General features: G+C 41.8%; 1 protein-coding gene across 2 annotated transcripts; it reads left to right on the top strand.

The window, feature by feature from the left end:
• The first annotated feature begins 2,748 nt into the window (after positions 1-2,748).
• Positions 2,749-20,326, top strand: LOC118388224 (diphosphoinositol polyphosphate phosphohydrolase 1-like). 2 transcript variants are annotated; one of them, XM_035777056.2, is made up of 5 exons: positions 2,749-3,181; positions 4,576-4,686; positions 15,900-15,944; positions 16,050-16,134; positions 16,255-20,326. In XM_035777056.2, exons 1-5 carry the CDS (start codon positions 3,083-3,085, stop codon positions 16,449-16,451), a joined length of 537 nt encoding a protein of 178 aa, XP_035632949.1. In that variant the 5' UTR covers positions 2,749-3,082; the 3' UTR covers positions 16,452-20,326. The 2 variants fall into 2 exon arrangements, with proteins under 2 accessions (XP_035632949.1, XP_035632948.1); XM_035777055.2 differs by having other exon boundaries at positions 2,750-3,208.
• Positions 20,327-20,466: the final 140 nt, after the last annotated feature.

Below are 20,466 nucleotides of genomic sequence, written 5' to 3'. Positions count from 1 at the left end.
AGTGAAAAACAGTAGCGAGGCTATACACAGTAGCGAGCCTATAAAAGTAGCGAGGCTACATACAGACACTGGTTAGTCAGGCTGATTGAGGGAGTATGTACATGTAGATATGGTTAAAGTGACTCTGCATATATGATGAACAGAGAGTATCAGTAGCGTAAACAGGGGTTGTACGCGTCTCTTTGTGTGAAGTAAGTAAAACGGATTGAATGGTTGCACATTTAACATGCTGGTAGAGATGAAGTAAAACGGATTGAGTTTCACTGCATTAAAGTCCCCGCCCACTAGGAGCTCCACCTCTTAATTAGTGTTTTCCTGTTTGCTTATGGCCATATACTATGCCGTATAGAGCTCATTGAGTGCGGTCTTAGTGCCAGCATCATTCTGCGGTGGTATATAGACAGCTATAAAAAATATATATATATTAAATAGTGTGCTTATCATGAGATACTCTACCTCAGGCGAGCAAAACCTTGAGACTTCCTTAGATTTCGTGAACCAGCTGTTATTTACAAATATACATAGGCCGTCACCCCTTGTCTTAGCAGAGGCCGCTGTTCTATCCTGCTGAAAAAGCTTCAAACCCACCAGCTGTATGTTAATCATGTCGTTGTTCAGCCACGACTCGGTGAAACATAAGATATTACAGTTTTTTATGTCCTGTTGGTATGATATACATGCTCGTAGTTTGTCTATTTTTTTTATAAATCATCAAATCAAATCAAATGTATTTATATAGCCCTTCGTACATCAGCTGATATCTCAAAGTGCTGTACAGAAACCCAGCCTAAAACCCCAAACAGCAAGCAATGCAGGTGTAGAAGCACGGTGGCTAGGAAAAACTCCCTAGAAAGGCCAAAACCTAGGAAGAAACCTAGAGAGGAACCAGGCTATGTGGGGTGGCCAGTCCTCTTCTGGCTGTGCCGGGTGGAGATTATAACAGAACATGGCCAAGATGTTCAAATGTTCATAAATGACCAGCATGGTCGAATAATAATAAGGCAGAACAGTTGAAACTGGAGCAGCAGCACAGTCAGGTGGACTGGGGACAGCAAGGAGACATCATGTCAGGTAGTCCTGGGGCACGGTCCTAGGGCTCAGGTTAGTTGAAACTGGAGCAGCAGCATGGCCAGGTGGACTGGGGACAGCAAGTAGTCATCATGTCAGGTCGTCCTGGGGCATGGTCCTAGGGCTCAGGTCCTCCGAGAGAGAGAAAAAAAGAAGGAGAGAATTAGAGAATGCACACTTAGATTCACACAGGACACAGAATAGGACAGGAGAAGTACTCCAGACATAACAAACTGACCCTAGCCCCCCGACACAAACTACTGCAGCATAAATCTTGGAGCCCGAGACGGGAGCGGTCATGAGACAATGTGGCCCCATCCGAGGACACCCCCGGACAGGGCCAAACAGGAAGGATATAACCCCACCCACTTTGCCAAAGCACAGCCCCCACACCACTAGAGGGATATCTTCAACCACCAACCTACCATCCTGAGACAAGGCTGAGTATAGCCCACAAAGATCTCCGCCACGGCACAACCCAAGGGGGGGGCGCCAACCCAGACAGGATGACCACAACAGTGAATCAACCCACTCAGGTGACGCACCCCCTCCAGGGACGGCATGAGAGAGCCCCAGTAAGCCAGTGACTCAGCCCCTGTGATAGGGTTAGAGAGGCAGAGAATCCCAGTGGAAAGAGGGGAACCGGCCAGGCAGAGACAGCAAGGGCGGTTCTTTGCTCCAGAGCCTTTCCGTTCACCTTCCCACTCCTGGGCCAGACTACACTCAATCATATGACCCACTGAAGAGATGAGTCTTCAGTAAAGACTTAAAGGTTGAGACCGAGTTTGCGTCTCTGACATGGGTAGGCAGACCGTTCCATAAAAATGGAGCTCTATAGGAGAAAGCCCTGCCTCCAGCTGTTTGCTTAGAAATTCTAGGGACAATTAGGAGGCCTGCATCTTGTGACCGTAGCCTACGTGTAGGTATGTACGGCAGGACCAAATCAGAGAGATAGGTAGGAGCAAGCCCATGTAATGCTTTGTAGGTTAGCAGTAAAACCTTGAAATCAGCCGTTGCTTTGACAGGAAGCCAGTGTAGAGAGGCTAGCATTTTCTCTGACACCCAAAAGTACTAATTACATCCCTGACGTGTCCACTACCTCTGATCTGACGGACTCACGAAACACAAATGCTTTGTTTGTAAATTATGTCTGAGTGTTGGAGTACGGCCCTGGCTATTTGTTATAAAAAATGGTTAATGAATTACGTCGTCTGGTTTGCTTAATAATTTGAAGTGATTTATAGTTTTACTTTTAAAGTGATTGCTCAAATATACTTAACTATATTTCTAAACCAAATACTTTTACTCAAGTAGTATTTTACTGGATGATTTTCACTTTTACTTGAGTGATTTTCTATTAAGGTATCTTTACTTTTTCTCAAGTATGACATTTGGGTACTTTTTCCACCACTGGTATAAGGTAATTGAGGTAGCTATGTACATATAGGTAGTGGTAGAGTGACTAAGCAACAGGATAGATCATAGACAGTAGCAGCAGTGTATGTGGTGACTGTGAAAGTGAGTATGCAACTTAGGTTTTAGAAGTGGGGGGGCATAATAATAATAATTATTATTTAAACAATTCTGTCGGATAAACGCTCCAAACAGCCTACCCGACCGCATGGAGGCGTCCGAGCATTCGGGTGGGTTCTGCTCGGACGCACATGCAGGAACGCCCTGAATTGCGGCCCGCAATTGCGTCCTCCGCGAAACCAGCGTCATTTTCGTAAATTCTCTACTTAGTTTCGTTTTTTCGTAATTCGATGCCGTATTCCTCAAAATAAGATACGTAATATCCTAAAACCAATTTCGTTCAAATGTGCCATGTTACGTTGATTACGCAGTTAACTTCATAATGGCGACCGTGCTGGAGAAGCGCCTATGCTTGCGAAAATGAAGCGAATAAGTTATTTATTTTAATAAAACGCCGGGGTTACCCATAGGAGGACGTTGCATCGAAGACAGCGGCTTTCCCAGTGTTTGAATTACAGTTTTGGTCCATTGGTAGCCCGAAATGATGAAGTTAAAGTCAAATCAAACCCGGACATACGATGGGGATGGCTACAAGAAGCGGGCCGCCTGTCTGTGCTTTAGGAGTGAAAGTGAAGAGGAGGTGAGGACGAGGATGCAGGGCTATAGGGTGGGCCGCAGTTCAGGAAAACCAAAATAGCTATAAGCTAGCTAGTGTTTGTCATTTGCTAATTAGGAAGGCAACTTCGCTAACTGTTAGCTACTGGTTTTGTTGTGTTGGTTTGTTTAGTTGAATCCGCGTACAGGTCGACCACCCACGGAAATCTAGCTAGATAACGTTTTGATAGCTCAACATTTGGCTAGCTAACTAACTAGCCAGCTAACTTGGTAGCTGGTAACTACAACGAGTGGGCTATTTTATTATATCTAGCTAGCTAGTTAACTCGTTGCGGCTAACCAAACAGTACAAATATTACTAGCTAGTTGCTTGCCACATTGTTGGTTACCTAGCCAGCTAGGCTAACTTAACTTACGCGTAGCCAATTAACGTTAGCTGCTAGAGTAACATGATAACCAGTGCGCTAGTCAGCACTGTATCTTCTTGATATCTAGCTAACATATTGTTAATGCTAGCTAACGTTAGCTAGTATATTTCTGGTTATAATGATCACATTAAACACAATGACAATCAATGTTTAGTAACATTGTCAATGGCTCAAAACTAATGTCGATTCGTCATTAAAATGAATTTAGCTAGCGCCAACTACTAGTTATTTAGCAACATTTGCTAGATGAATAACTGCCGTTAGCTAAATAGCTAGCTATGGGCCTTCCTTTGCTTGGATGGGACTAGCAACAGGTATCTTGACTGGAACTACCACGACCTAACCGTGCTTGTGATCAAACTAGCTACCTACCCAGTTATTCCTTCAATCTAGCTAACAAATCACTTGAATAAGTCGACTAGTTGTTTTACCTGGAGGTCAGCTAATAACACATTGCATCACTCATATGGCCCATATTATGGGTGCCAACCTGGCTAAAGACAAGTCAGTGTCACCAAACCATCTGTCATCACTGTCTGTGGTAATCAATGATTTATATAGCTCTACACACGCCATTGGTAGTAATGTGTCTTGTTTGTTTATACGAGGGAGCTATGCCTAAATTATGCATGCATAATAACTATATGCATTAGGCCAGGGGTGTCAAGCTCATTCCATGGAGGGCCTAGTGTCTGCAGTTTTTTCCTAATTCAATTAAGACCTAAACAACCAGCTGAGGGGAGTTCCTTACTAATTCGTGCCCTTAATGCATCATCAAGTACAAGGGAGGAGCAAAAACTTGCATACACTTGGCCCTCTGGAATGACTTTTGACACGTGCATGTCAGGTGTAATTTGAATATGACCGACGTTTTCATCAACACATTAACATTAGAGAAGTTGTCTCAACAACACGCTCTACTGTGTTTACATTGAAACCTGAAGCTCTGGATTTGATCGATGGTGCTCAATGCTGTATCCTCTTGCTGCAGGTACTGTTGGTGAGTAGTAGTCGGCATCCAGACAAGTGGATCGTCCCTGGTGGAGGGATGGAGCCAGAAGAGGAGCCCAATGTAGCTGCAGCACGAGAAGTCTGTGAAGAGGTTAGCTTCTTTCCCTCTCATTTCATTGACTGTAATCATTCAAACTGTATTCCCGCCCTGTATCCCCACATTTGAGGGAACCTGTAGGTGTCTTCCATAATTGTTATGGATATTAGAGATGTTGCTCTCTTTGTTTTAGGTGTGGCTTTTGGGGTAGACAAAATCAATGTTTTTTTTTTCCTGCGAACCACACCCCTTGGTTATAAATGGCAACAAGTTGTTGAGATTTGCCAATGTGAGTAGGCTTTTTACCTTGATATAGCTTGTTGAAAGATCGCTCTACGTTTTGAGTTTCAACACATGTTAATCCATGTTGGTTAAAACACATCCACTTTGGGCGGTGCAGTTGGTCTTGATCATACTCTGTTTATGTGTGCTGGGAAAATAAAGGCTACATCCGCAGTAGCTAAGCAGACAGGAATGTTGGTGCCAAAGGGAGTTTGTGTAGTTCATACATGCATAATCACGAAATTCCTAGTTTTGAAAGCACCTGTTTACTGGAAGCTGTTCAGTGCCATTTTCCCCCCCATGGACCTACCCCCTAGCAATTCAAGTTCTTGCCAATAAGCTTCAGCTCCTCGCCATTTGAATGACAGCTAGCAAGATGCTCACACAGCAGAGAGGGAGAGCAATAACATGGTGCACTTATCTGCACATATGTGACGTAGTGTGCAACTTTTGGGGACCACTTTTGGCTCCTAACGCTACTTTCAGAACTACTGGCTAAAATGTATACAAAGGTACCAAAGAATCTCTTTAAAGGGATACTTCTGGATTTTGGCACCGAGGCCCTTAATCTACCTCCCCCAGAGTCAGATGACCTTTTTTTATGTCTGTCCAGTATGAAGGAAGTTAGGAGGTAGTTGTGTGAGCCAATGCTAACTAGTGTTAGCACAATGGCTGGAAGTCTATGGGTATGTGCTAACATTTGCATGTGTTGACATGTAATGCAGAATGTAGCCTATTCTGTATTTCAATGTTGATGCCTAGTCACTGTAATTGAACCATGACGATTTAATATTTACATTTGAGCCCAGGGACTTTTCTTCACCGGGGGGGGAAGAGGGTTTCTCTGTTGCCAAGAAGGGCCTCTCCAACTAAGAATTAGGTTTTTAGAAAATAATCAGCAGATTCATTCTATAGAGAAGGTATCCCATGTCATGAAGTTTTAGTGGTGATATGAAAAAAAATCCATATTGCGATAAAACGTTTTTAGGTAACGATAAATAAGCGACAAATTATGCAAAATCATTTTTGGGGAGGTGCTAGAGCTGGACGATATGGACAAAGTCATATTGCTATAAATGTAACTATTTTGCTCAATAACAATAAATAAAACGTTTGAATTGACATTTACTTTACATTAGCAGCAGGGCTCTAGACAAAAATACCAGTGCCAAGTAAGATTACTGAGATGGAAGCCTATGATTTTAAAAAGTAAGCTATTTCATCTCAAATATACAGGGAATGCATTATTGTTATTTTCATGCGCGACCTGGCAAATTAGTATCCAGAATGATCAAATTTTATTTTTGACTCTTCAAATAATTTTCCGACATATTTGTGCAGGCTAGCTATATTATTCACCACCTGATGAAGTGGGAAAATATGAATTTGTTGTTCTATAGCCATGTAGGTTAATTAATTGGTGTGGTCCTTCTGTAGCTCAGTTGGTAGAGCATGGCGCTTGTAACACCAGGGTAGTGGGTTCGATCCCCGGGAACACCCATACGTAGAATGTATGCACACATGACTGTAAGTCGCTTTGGATAAAAGCGTCTGCTAAATGGCATATATTATTATTATTATATTATTAATTAATCTATCAGTAAATGTAGGTTAATGTGCTGCAAAACCTTTCCAGCGCTAGGCCTAGGCTACTTGATGTCCAACAGCCAGACTGGGACAGGGTGTTTGATTTCACCACCTGATAGTCAGTCTTTAGTGGGTCATTAGATAGAGAGTAAAGAGCAGACAGCGCTGTACTACAATCTAATTTTATTTGTCACATGCACCGAATGCATGCAGTGAAATGCTTACTTACAAGACCTTAACCAACAATGCAGTTCAAGAAATGGAGTTAATAAAATATTTACTCATTAAAGTAAAGTTTTTTTTTTTTTTTTAAGTAAAAAAGTAACATAATAAAAGGCTATATACAGGGGGTACCGGTACCAAGTCAATGTGCGGTGGTACTGGTTAGTAGGAATAAAGTGACTATACATAGATAATAAACAGCGAGTATCAGCAGTGTAAAAACCGGGAGGTGGGGGGGAGGGGGTGCAATGTAAATAGTCCGGGTGGCCATTTGATTAACAGTCTTATGGTTCACAGCAGTCATCCCTCGCAGCATGCTGATATCTTCTCCTACCCTGGCTGCTCGCTGCTCAGTAAGTTAGACATAAGTCTAGCAGCTGAGCTGACATCTCTGGCTTGCCCATTGATTTTTCCATCGGGCACAGTGTTTTGTGTGTGTAGACATCACATCAGTAGTCTCTTAATGTGTTGACTAGGGCTGAGATTTGCCAGGGACCTCAAAATACAGTATCACAATACCTGCAGTGCCTTCAGCAAGTATTCACACACCTTGACTTTTTCCAAATGTTGTTACCCCTGAATGGATTAAATTGCTTACACTTAATACCCTATAATGTCAAAGTGGAATAATGAATTTAAACATTTTTTTTGACTGATTTAATTAAATGAAAAGCTGAAATGTCTTCAAAACCTTTGTTATGGCAAGCCTAAATAAGTTAAGGAATATAAATGTGCTTAATAAATCACATACTTGCCCTCTGTGTGCGATAATAGTGTTTGATGTGTTTTTTTAAACGACTACCTCATCTCTGTACCCAACAAATACAATTATCCGTAAGAACCCTCAGCTAAGCAGTGAATTTTAAACACAGATTCAACCACAAAGACCGGGGAGGTTTTCCAATGCCTCGCTAAGAAAGGCACCTATTGGTAGATGGGTTAAAACAAAAGCAGACATGGAATATCTCTGAGTATGATGAAGTTATTAATTAATTACACTTTGGTTGGTCTATCAATACACCCAGTCACTACAAAGATGCAGCCGTCCTTTCTAATTCAGTTGCCGTAGAGCAGGTATTCCCAAACTGGGGTACGTAAAAAATAAAATATCCTTCCAGACTCACATTAAGCATCTCCAATCCAAAATTAATTATAGAATTGGCTTCCTGTTTCGCAACAAAGCATCCTTCACTCATGCTGCCAAACATACCCTCATAAAACTGACTATCCTACTGATCCTTGACTTCGGCGATGTCATTTACAAAATAGCCTGCATCCAATTTGCTGAGCAGAGTGTTGGAGGCTATCATAGTGCCATCTGTTTTGTCACCAAAGCCCCATATACTACCCACCACTGCGACCTGTATGCTCTCATTGGCTGGCCCTCGTTTCATATTCAAATCAAATTTTATTTGTCACGTACGCTGAATACAACAGTGAAATGCTTACTTTCAGGCTCTAACCAAATCCACTGGCTCCAGGTCATTGATAAGTCTTTGCTAGGTAAAGCCCCGCCTTATCTCAGCTCACTGGTCACCATAGCAGCACCCACCCCACCTGTAGCACGTGCTCCAGCAGGTATATTTTCCTGGTCAACCCCAAAGCCAATTCCTCCTTTGGCCGCCATTCCTTCCAGTTCTCTGCTGCCAATGACTGGAACAAACTGCAAAAATCACTGAAGCTGGAGACTCATATCTCCCTCACTAGCTTTAAGCACCAGCTGTCAGCAGCTCACAGATCACTGCACCTGTGCATAGCCCATCCAACTACCTCATCCCAATACTGTTATTTATTTTGCTCCTTTGCACCCCAGTATCTTCTGCAAATCTTTCACTCCAGTGGTTAATTGCTATATTGGAATTATTTTGCCACTATTGCCTATTTATGGCCTTACCTCCCTTATCCTACCTCATTTGTACACACTGTATATAGTCAATAATACAATAGACTTTTTCTATGTTTATTCCATGTGTAACTCTGTGTTGTTGTGTCGCACTGCTTTGCTTTATCTTGGCCAGGTTGCAGTTGTAAATGAGAACTTGTTCTCAACTAGCCCAACTGAAATAAAAAAATTAAAGTTTTAAAATTCAAACAGTCCGTTTATATTTTCCAACGGAGCTATAGATTTGGGCAAGGTTTTTTTCTCACCTGAGTAGCCTCGTTTCACTTCCCAAAAATACAATGAAACCATCTGGTGTAGAGCGAAAATAACAACACAATGTCAAATACAAGTAGCCTTGTCAAATAATTAACATCCAATCACATTAACCGTTACTCTCTTGCAGGAATTCCACTAACGGTCCTTATGTAGCTGCTGGTCATTCTGTTTGCTCGAAAATTGATAAATGGTTAAAAAATAGCAAGGCCCGCGTCCATAGACACATACCAGCTCTACTGGTAGTACTGCTACTACCAGCAGTACTACACCTGTCGATGACACAAGTTGTTCTGCTTCCACGAGCACATCCAATGCTAGCATCAGTAATTCTCCCTTTGTTGTTAGCCCAGCTAGCATGGACACTGACAGTTGTGAATCTGATGCAGCCGAAGAGCTACTGCCCCCGTACCAGGGAAAGCACCGAACAACAGACAGGGACGTTGGACCATCGAAGAGGCGCAAATATTATGAGAACTACATTGATTTAGGGTTCACTTGTATTGGGAGTAGTGCCTTTCCTCAGCCACAGTGTGTCATATGTGCAAAAGTACTGTCTCACAACTTGATGAAACCTTGACTCTTGCGCAGGCATTTAGAAACAAAATATGTCAATTTGAAAAATAAGCCACAGGGTTTTTTTGAGCGAGTATTAAGACTACTTTAGAGTAGTAAAACATGTATAAAAGCAATAGGTGCCATTAATAAGAATGGGCTAGAAGCGTCTTATATGGTGAGCTACCGAGTAATTCTTCCTGCTGCCACGGATATGGCTGGGGGAAATGGCCAAAAGAACATAGACAATGCCATCATCAAACAGCACTGTTTCACAACGCATCAGTGACATGGCAGGAGATGTTTTGAAACAATTACTGCTTTGCATACAAGCCAGTGAATTCTATGCGTTACAGCTGGATGAGTCAACAGACGTGGCGGGCTTGGCACAGCTCCTGGTATATGTCTTACATTTTGGGGGTGGTTCAATTAAGAAAGACATCCTCTTCTGTAAACCACTGGAAACCAGGACAACAGGAGAGGATATTTATAAAGTACTGGACAGCTTTGTGACATCAAATGGACTTTGGTGGTCAAGATGTGTTGGTATCTGTACTGATTGTGCAAAAGCCATGACAGGGAGACCTAGTGGAGTGGTAACACGCGTAAGCAGTTGCTCCCGACGCCACTTGGGTACACTGCAGCATCCACCGAGAGGCTCTTGCTGCCAAGGGAATGCCTGACAGCTTGAAAGACGTTTTGGACACTACAGTGAAAATGGTTAACTTTGTTAAAGCAAGGCCCCTGAACTCACATGTATTTTCTGCATATTCAATGATATGGGCAGGGACCATGCAACGCTTTTACAACATACAGAAGGGCGCTGGTTATCAAGGGGCAAAGTATTGACACGTTATTTTTTTAAATTGAGAGATGAGCTTGAAGTTTTCTTTACTGCCCATCATTTTCACTTGTCTCGACTGGCCTATCTGGGTGATGTTTTTTCTTGCCTGAATGATCTGAATCTAGGTTTACAGGGACTCTTCGCAACTATATTCAATGTGCGGGACAAAATTAAGGATATGATTTAAGAGTTTGGAGCTCTTCTCTGTCTGCATTAACAAGGACTCAAGCTTATGGACAATGTCAAATGTGATATAGCACTTGAGTGAGTTGGGTGCGCAATTACGCAGGTACTTTCCCGAAACTGATGACACAACTGGATTGGTTATCCCTGTCATGCCCTGCCTCCAGTCCACTTACCTATATCTGAACAAGAGAGCCTCATTGAAATGGCAACACGTGGTTCTGTGAACATTGTATTTAATCAGAAGCCCCTGACATATTTCTGGATTGGGCTGCGCTCAGAGTCTCCTGCCTTAGCAAATCTCGCTGTTAAGACACTGATGCCCTTTGCAACCACGTACTAGGGCTGGGCGATATGTGACGATAGACGTTTTTCTATCGTTTCATATTATGCGCTATTGTTTATTTCATTTTTCAAATCACTCTTTACGGCAATATTTTTTGTCATTTGGACGACACTTTGCCTTCTTCCACAGGTGCCATGTGGAAGGACATTTTCAACACAAACAAACATGGAGGAGAGTGAACGTGGCAGGGAGACACGGAGCTCGTACCTAAAAGGGGCTACTTCGGTCGCATGGATATGGTTAGGGTATGAAAAGTCTGACACGGACCAGAAAACCGTCTTCTGCACAATACGCCACAGGCTGGTCCCGACAACAGGCTCAAACACCACTAACCTCTTTTACCACCTATGCAAGAATCATGCGAAAGAGTACGGAGAGAGTCTACGAATGAGACCCATAAAGTACAGTCGAGTGCTCAAAACAAACCCCCGACTGACGTTGCAAGAGGCGTTTGCCCTCGGGACCCCATATGGCAAAGAATCGCGAAGATGGAAGGAGATAACCGCTGCCGTTACAAATTACATCTGCAAAGAAATGGCCTCCGTTTTACACGGTCGAGAAATGGGGGTTTCGTGAGTTGGTGCTAACACTCAACCCAAGGTACCAAATGCAAATTGATATGTGACACGTATTAATGCCAAAATAACATGCAAAACTGGCAAACCCCCAAAAATATAAATATTTATTTTTAGGCCTATATTTATTTTGTTTGCATCTATAGTTGAAGTGTTTTCTATTTACCCCTTTAGATTTTATACATTAATATTTAATATTTTGTTACATGCTTATTTGAAAATTTGCACAAAGGTTCTAAATTAAAGGGGAAATAATAGTGGTCTAGTGGTCTGTGATGCAGTGCTAGCTGAGATTCTGGGTTCCTGCCCAGGCTCTGTCGCAGCCGGCCGCGACCGGGAGGCCCATGAGGCGGCGCACAATTGGCCCCGGGTCATTCGGTTTAGGGAGGGTTTGGCCGGCAGGGATATCCTTGTCTCAGTGTGCACTAGCGACTCCTGTGGCGGGCCAGGCGCAGTGCATGCTGACCAGGTGTGCGGTGTTTCCTCCGACACATTGGTGCCGCTGGCTTCCAGGTTAGATGTGCATTGTGTCAAGAAGCAGTGCAGCTTGTGTTTCGGAGGACGCATGGCTCTCGACCTTCGCCTCTCCCTGGTCTGTACGGGAGTTGCAGCGATGAGACAAGACTGTAACTACTAGCAATTGGATACCACGAAATTGTGGTATAATTCAAAATGTAATACAAAAAATAGGCCTTTACATGTGGTCATTTTATATAAACTATTTATTCATTGAATTTACAGAATGCGCGATATCGATCTGTATCGTTATTGGGATATGAAATTACCTATATCGGGATATGAGATTGTGGCCATATCGCCCAGCCCTACCACTTACCTATGTGAGAATGGATTCTCGGTCCTCACTAGCATGAAAACTAAATACAGGCACAGACTGTGTGGAAAGGGATTAAAGACTGAGACTCTCTCCAATACAGTTATGTGTATCCTTTCAAGCACAATATTCTCATTAACCTGTGGTGAGTTATTCACAATTTTTGATGAACAAATAAGGTTTTATATGTAAGATGGCTAAGTAAAGAGCAAAATGATTGATCATTTTATTATTTGTGTCCTTTTCCTATAAGAGCTCTGTGTCACTTCCCAAGAGGGGCGGCAGGTTAGCCTAGTGGTTAGAGCGTTGGACTAGTAACCGGAAGTTTGCAAGTTCAAACCCCCGAGCTGACAAGGTACAAATCAGTTCACCCACTGTTCCTAGGCCGTCATCGAAAATAAGAATTTGTTCTTAACTGACTTGCCTAGTTAAATAAAAATTTTAAAAAGCGCCAGGTTGTGACAAGCTCGCACTGATTCTTATGTTTAAATGTATAGTGTGTGTGGCAGGCTTACAATGATTGCAAAAAACAACATTTGAGAGTGCACTTACAATGATTGCAAAAAAACCACATTTGAGAGTGCGCTGACCCTGGTGCTAGAAGGGGTACGCAGCTGGTGTTTGAAGGGGTACGTACAAAAAAGTTTGAACTACTGCTGTAGATCAGTCCATCTCTTATTCTTATCCATATATATTTTCAACTGCATTGTTGGTTTGGGGCTCGTGTAAGTAACCATTTCACTGTTGTATTCGGCGCACGTGACCTAATAAAATTTGATAACACAATAATTACTATGGCTAGGCTAATTATACAATTAAAAACAGATTAAAACGGGCTCAAGTCAAATAGGCTACGCTTTTATAGTTATCATAGCATGTGGGGACCATGCTAGAATCAAATCCACAGCCCTACTGTCGCCAACAGCACCTTGCTCAGTCAATCCCACAGTCATAGCAACCACTGCCCATAAACACTAGTGAATTTAAAAAAATACAGATTTCCATATCAAGATATTGTTTTTGTGCTAATTTGCTGTGCCTGCACCAACTCCAGTAGATGGCATAGCTTGTTCTCGATCTTCTTTTTAAATACGGAGCCAATTTGTTTTCCGAACTTTTATTCCCATGGCTGATCAAAACTCATTTTCTCATGGCTCTCTCTTCTCCCTCTGCAGCAGACATATGGTGAGCAATAGGTTTTGTCATACCTTCATACCGACTTTATGCCATACCGGGATATTCCGTAATACCGACACTGAAGATAAGGGGTGCTGTTTTCAAACCTGATGCTCTGTAATCCGAAGGTTATCAATGCTAACAAGTACATGTAAAATGCGAACAATTATATTATAAATATTTTTTCTAGAGATTCTGACCTAAACAAGTAAGTAAAAAATGCTATTCACAGTTTCCTGCATGTACAAATATAATATTAGCCAGCAAGGCTCTTGATCCAGGATGGGATTCTCTGTTGTTACCAAAAGAATGCTTGATTTTTGAAAGAAGCTTGATAGCGAACTTACGTTAGCTACTAAATTGGCAAACCAAAGGCACAACTGCAGAGCATTTAGACAGTTCATTTAATAGTTATAAGATATCTAGCTGGCAAACATTTAGTTGTGAATTCCATACTATAATTAGATTGCTTGGCGCATGCTGCCCAACAGTGAGTGACTCAAGGCTCCGGTCTCTCGTTGTAGTGTGCCTGTAAACAAACACCATGTGACACGTGACTATTAAAAGCTTCATTATAATGTGACCGCTGAAATGAGGAACGCAATGTTCTTCATCCCCTAACGTATTGAGCTAGTTGACTGTGGGTATTTACTTAAAGTAGCTATGAACATTGAAATGGATTAAACATTTAAAAGAAAGAGTTAACGGTATTGATAAAAACATCCCGTGGCTTTTTTACAAATACCCCCTGTATACGTTATACCTCCCAATCTATAGGCAAGTGCCTTCCAAAAGTACTCAGTTTTGTATGATCAAACTGAGTCAACCCATCGCCAGTGCTGCTGCTGGTTTAAACCTCTTAGTGCACTCTGTTGTAATAGGTCATAACCCTCATTCTAATTCTGATGGCTATTTGACAAACCACCCAGCTTCTTATGCTGGTTGGTGTGGAGTCCGGCCAGGACTGAAAGACATAAGAAGAGTTCAAGGGTTATGGATCGTAGTAGTGATTTGGGGGGGGCGGGTCGATGCAGTTAAATATCGGATATTATTTGATGATAATGTCAAACAAATTGACTCCCTTTTCTTTCTTTAAGACGGAAAAACAATGTAATATATTGGGCTCCCGAGTGGCGCAGCAGTCTAAGGCACAGCATCTCAGTGCTGTATTACAATCGGCCGTGATTGGGCGGTGCACAATTGGCCCAGTGTCGCCCGGGTTTGGCCGGTGTAAATCATTTATAAAAAATGAAAGTCTGTTTTCCCGCACTTATTTCCATGACTGATCAAAACTGTTTTCTCATGGCTCTTTTGTCTCTCTGCAGCAGACATATGGTGAGCAATATGTTTAGAGCGTCGAATCGCAATAACATCACAATATCGAATCATAATACATTTAGAATCGTAATAATATCGTGTCGGGAGGACCCAGCCCTAGATAGTCAAACTACAGTGTCCACATCCACTCATCCTCAACTGACCTGACCCAGCAGAGTCCAAATAGACTGGAATGCAGCTCTAATGCTCATGTTCTTCACTCACGTTCTCATTATGATGTGGAGGGTGGCCATTTTTGATTAGAGGAGGTGGTTGAGAGGAACTGAAGTCTAATCTTAATAATTAGGCCTAGGCTATCCAAACCCTGCCTATTCTCCAGTCAGCCCAGTGGTGTTCTTCCCCATTTTATCTGGTTGAAGGCAAGAAGAGTGTGGGATTAATACTGGGGTATACTGCCTATGGGGTCCAGGTTTTATTAATAGGCTGAAACTGGAACCCGAAGAAGATGCATATTGCTGGCATCCTCTAGTAGTATATAAACCTGGCCCAGTACCCCTCAGTCTCCGGGAGTCGTGTATTAAACGCCTTCAAAACACTGTCATATCTCCCTCACTAACTTTAAGCATCAGCCGTCAGAGCAGCTTGCACCTGTACATAGCCCACCAAACTACCTCATCCCCATATTGTTAATTTATTTTTCTCCTTTACACCCCAGTATCTCTACTTGCGCGTTCATTTTCTGCTCATCTATCACTCCAGTGTTTAATTGCTGAATTGTAATTATTTCGCCACTACCTTCCTAATCTTACTTAATTTGCACACATTGTGTATATATGCTTTTCTATTGTTATTGACTGTACGTTTGTTTATTCCATGTGTTACTCTGTGTTCTTTGTGTTGCACTGCTTTGCTTTATCTTGGCCAGGTCACAGTTGTAAATTAGAATTTGTTCTCAACTGGCCTACCTGGTTAAAAATAAAAATGTAAAGGTGGGAACTTTGGTGCGTTGAGGTGCTGGTGTGTGCCATTTTTGATGTATGTATTAGGATAATTGTGTGTAGCCTGTGCTACAATATGTCCTGAAGATGCCTTTCAAAAATCATCTTTCACACAACTAATTCATCGCTCATTACTGCAGTGACACAGGCCCTTACGATTGAAATAATTATGTATTAGTTCCTTAGATGTGTGTTGATTCGCTTCCTTGTTTGTTTTTTTGTTTTGTTCAACAGGCAGGTGTGAAGGGGACTTTAGGTCGCCTAGTTGGAATTTTTGAGGTGAGTTTTATGACCTTCCTAGGCATGTTTAAGGTGATTTGGGAGTGGAGAGAAATATTGACTTTGTTCTGAATTTTTAAAAGATAGTTAATGTATATCTTACAGAACCGAGAGAGAAAGCACAGAACCTACGTCTACATTCTTATCGTAACGGAGGTCCTGCAAGATTGGGAGGACTCTGTCAACATTGGTGAGTGGCTTTCATTTAAATCTGATTATACTAGATTGTTTGAATTCTGGTTATAGTTGTCTCATGTTTGTCTTAACTTGTGCTTAACTTAAATGGTGTCTGTTCATGTTCCTTTAACAGGGAGAAAAAGGGATTGGTTTAAAATAGACGATGCCATACAAGTGTTGCAGTGTCACAAGCCTGTGCAGGCCACCTACTTCGAGCCTCTCAAAGAAGGTTGCCTGACCAGCAACGGGACGCCCCTGGTGGCCACGATAGGCGGAGAACTCTCGCCCACCTACAACATCAACCAGAGCTCTGTGTCGGGTATCAGATAACTAAAACACAACGCTAACACAATCCCCAGGAGCTCTCGCCACCACTCTTACTTCTATTATTTTTTTATCTCAAATACCAACATGGGTTGCCTTGCCAACTCTTTTGTGCCAGAGTTGTGGCGCAGACTTGACAGGTGTTGGCTGAAGATTCTGAAACACTTTGTAAATGTAATTTTTGACCCTTTTTTGTTGTTATTATTGTATTGAAAAGTGCATGAAGCATCCCTCACTCCCACATTCTACCTTAACGCGCCCTTAGCGTGGTGTTTATTGAATGCAAGAACTACTTTTTACTGTTGTGATGTAAAAGTGTATACTTAGTGCTTAAGCTCAAGGCTTTCAATGGTATTTTATGTCTTTGGGTTATTTTCTGGGAATGAATGTGGCGAAGAGTGTTTTCCCTCTTAAGTATAGGAAATTCGAGCCCGACCGTAGTTTTTTTTTGGGTCTGATTCAGATTTTTTTTTTGGGGGGGGGGGGGTTAAAATGTGCCGATATACAGTTTTACACCACACTGAATTCTCATAAATTACCATCCCAAGAGAGCAGTTGTCCAATAACTATGCTTCAAATGTTTTCATACATTGTGATAATGACCCATCATGAGAATGGCGGCAAGTGTTCAGATCAGCATGAGATTCCCATTTTTCATCTTATTTATTGAATATCGGTAGAACTTCCGATAGTGGTAAAAGGCCGATATCTGCCGACAATATCGGTGAACCGATATATCGGTCGGGCTCAATAGAAAATGTTCTCTGTATCTGAATGGACAGATTATGGGAAGTTACTTGTTTTGCATGAGCACTGGTATGTTTTGTCTTACACATTGGGGTGACCTGACACTGATTGTGCAGCAGGGTAGTCTTCTGTGGTAACTGAGGTCTTTGAATTATCTTCATTTAGCTCGATTGTGGTTATTGGTGTTAATATTTTGCAGGTTTCATCAGAAAGACTAGGCCCTTTTCCACATGGATTTATGACCTGATTGTCAAGTGTACATTTTCCCTTTGTCTGGAAGCTAGCCAGCCATTTCAATATTACATTTTGGGCAAAAAAGATATATTATAGAAAGGTCTACTCAACTAAAGATGTAGAACAAAGTCTCCTATAGAGAATGTATTTCTCCAGTGTCTATATCTATTTTAATGTTCCCCTAGTCTGTTGATAGTGGTTCACTAGACACTGAAACAGTTGGCAGATCCCCTACCGACCGAAATGTATCCCTTTTTATCATTTGGAATTGCATGATGTGAACGACTGCAGTCTTCCTCCATTTATTTTCCAGAGGGTGAAAGGACTACTGACTGCAGTGCCATCCATGGACTGACTTACCTTCACATAACTCTTAATCACATTTTCAGATTCTCCCGACTCACCTCAGTTTATAGCAGATGTTTACATTATTCATAGCATTTATTTATCACACCAGACAGCTAGATGGGTATTTTAGATGACTTTTCCGTAAGGTATTTTTTTAGTATAGAATCTGCATCCCCGAACAAACATGATACCTACCTGCTTGACATTCAAAGTCATGGAATCTAAAATGCTGTCTTGGCAAGATGCAGAACAAACAAGCCTTGTACAGTTGGATACCTTGTTTTTAACATGTAAAAACGCTTTTGGATAGTTTTTTGCTCTCTCTTAAACATCTGGCAAAAGTCTCTCTAGCCAACCTGCGATACTTGCCTTGGATGTGGCATGGAGCAGCTGGCTTAATACTGTGAAACTGGAGGCACTGTAGATAGCATGTAAGCTGTTGTATTGTAAATTGTTTATTTCTGTATAGAACAAAGATGAGTGTACAAATGACAAACAGTTTCTCTGAAGCATTTGTGAGTGCTATATGTTTCTCAAAACATGGCTGTAGAGTTGACTCGATCCCCAAACAGGCGGTGATGTTGGTTTTGGAGGTTTAGTTGACGAGCTGCTTTGATACACAGGGGCTGGGGTTGAAAATAACTCAAATGATATAAGCAGCTGAGATGCCGCCTCAGATGTTCAATGAAGACCATGTGCAACTGAGGCCGAGGTAATAAAGTGAAGTTAATCACAGTTGAACAGTTAACATACAAAGGACTCAATCACATCCGCTTTAGCCAACATCTTCATAGCGGTTCTTTTGGTGGTGTGGAACTGCGTTAGAGCTGTCAAATCCACTGGCAGCTCCTGACATTTTACCTAAAGCGGACACTGCCATTGGCTGCACAGAGTCACATTAAGAGAAACCCCATGTAGCCTTGTTTACAAGTTGGAACACTGGAATGTGAGAGATAATTTACACCTCGATTAGGCTGATAGAAATCCTTATTTTGTTTTCTGATTTTCAATTTGAGCATTATTTCTAAATAGTGTAGGCTCTTGTTCTAAGCTTCTTGTTTGACGGGTGTGGCATTGTCACTGATAAAGAGCAGCTGCACACTGATTTGACGGCTCCAACGCAGTTGCACCTATGCAGGTGTCGGCTATTGCCGGTAACTCTTTATTAATCTAATTGAATTTAGGCCGAAATGTAGATTCTCCGCTGAGCACTGTTCCAAACCACTAGTCTACCATAAATCACTGCGCTGTTACGACATTATCCTAGTCTGACAACCAACGCTTATGCCACTACATCTCCCTCGTCATCTCTTTTGCCCCATTGTTTCAGTAGCTCATCATTCACTCTCCAAACGGAGCGTTATCTATGTTCTCCCCAATCCCAGACTCAATGATGTAGACCTGTTCTCGAATTGGCAATGGATGTGAAATATCTTATGGGTGTAACTAAATTGAGTGGATGACATATCAATAGGAATGCTACAGGAATCCCTCTCACAAAGGCCTGGGACTTTGAACCCAGATGTATTGCTTTTTAAACGAGCTGCATCGAAATGTATATCACCTGTCAAACCCACAGAGCAGAATACATTTAGGCCTGTATTTCAATTCTGAAGTCAGCCTCCCTCAGTCCACCATTTTCTTTCAATGATCTAACAATTAGCTTAGAGCTGGAAAATGTGACTGAAAGCGGTTCTACTAAAAATCGGTACGAGGGCAGGCAAGCGCTGTTAAAAAAAAAAAAGGACATTCGTGTAACAGCAATGAATGACTAATGTTCTTTAACAGTTGTCAATTTTAATGTGTTCCTGACAAGGTGTTGTACATGCATACTAGTTAAAGTAGGACGTCTTATAGCTAGAGGCTCTCCGATACACTTTAGTTAAGTGTGTTTGTCCCTTTCCATATCACAATTAACTTATTTTAATGCAATGGGCAATGAAAGTCAAAGTGGACAGGGATTTATACATGCATTTCTCTTCCTAAGGGATGACTTTACACGGCACTGCTGTCAAAGCCTGGATGGATGAAAGTAGGAAGGATGCATTTCTAAAAGGCTCAAAAGCAACCTCTGCCCCAATAGGTCACGGTCCTTCAACACACGAGATATTGGAAATCACATGACCACCGGGAAACGATTAACACCAGCTAGTGGCCAGGCAGTATTCTGCAACATCCCACCCGAAAATGTTTTGCCTCAAATGTTCAGTTGAATTCTGCAGTGTTCATGACATAGCATTTCATTGGGATAGTGGTTAACAGCTTGATCCTTTTCAATTGGACCGTCCAGCAATGCAGGTGATACTCCCGCTATGTACAAATTGATTAGGCAAAAATTGTAATCCGATGTGATTCAGCGTAAAAAGCTATTTGGACTGCCTAATATGTTTCCATTTCCCTCAACATGACCTCAGCCTTTTAGTTTCCCTGCATTTGTAGTAAAGGTGTACTTCTCTGGAATGTGATTTCTCATCATTTGGGACTGTGGAATAAATCAGCGGACTGAAGATTGTAATAAAAATGTGCCAACAAATAAACACCAGTATTTCAGATCTGGATTCAATTTGCCTTTATGAACCTTCATGTCTAGCTGCTTATTCTGCTTTTAATACTTGTTGATTAACAGCTGACTGAAAGACTGCACTTTGAATAACATTAGCTAGTATAATTACTGTAGTGTGAATTAAGGGTC

The sequence above is a fragment of the Oncorhynchus keta genome, chromosome 10 (genome assembly GCF_023373465.1).
Source record: "Oncorhynchus keta strain PuntledgeMale-10-30-2019 chromosome 10, Oket_V2, whole genome shotgun sequence".
In the NCBI taxonomy this organism is placed as follows: Eukaryota; Metazoa; Chordata; class Actinopteri; order Salmoniformes; family Salmonidae; genus Oncorhynchus; species Oncorhynchus keta.
The sequence above is the reverse complement of the archived record's forward strand: the minus strand, read 5'-3'. Positions and strand labels throughout refer to the sequence as shown.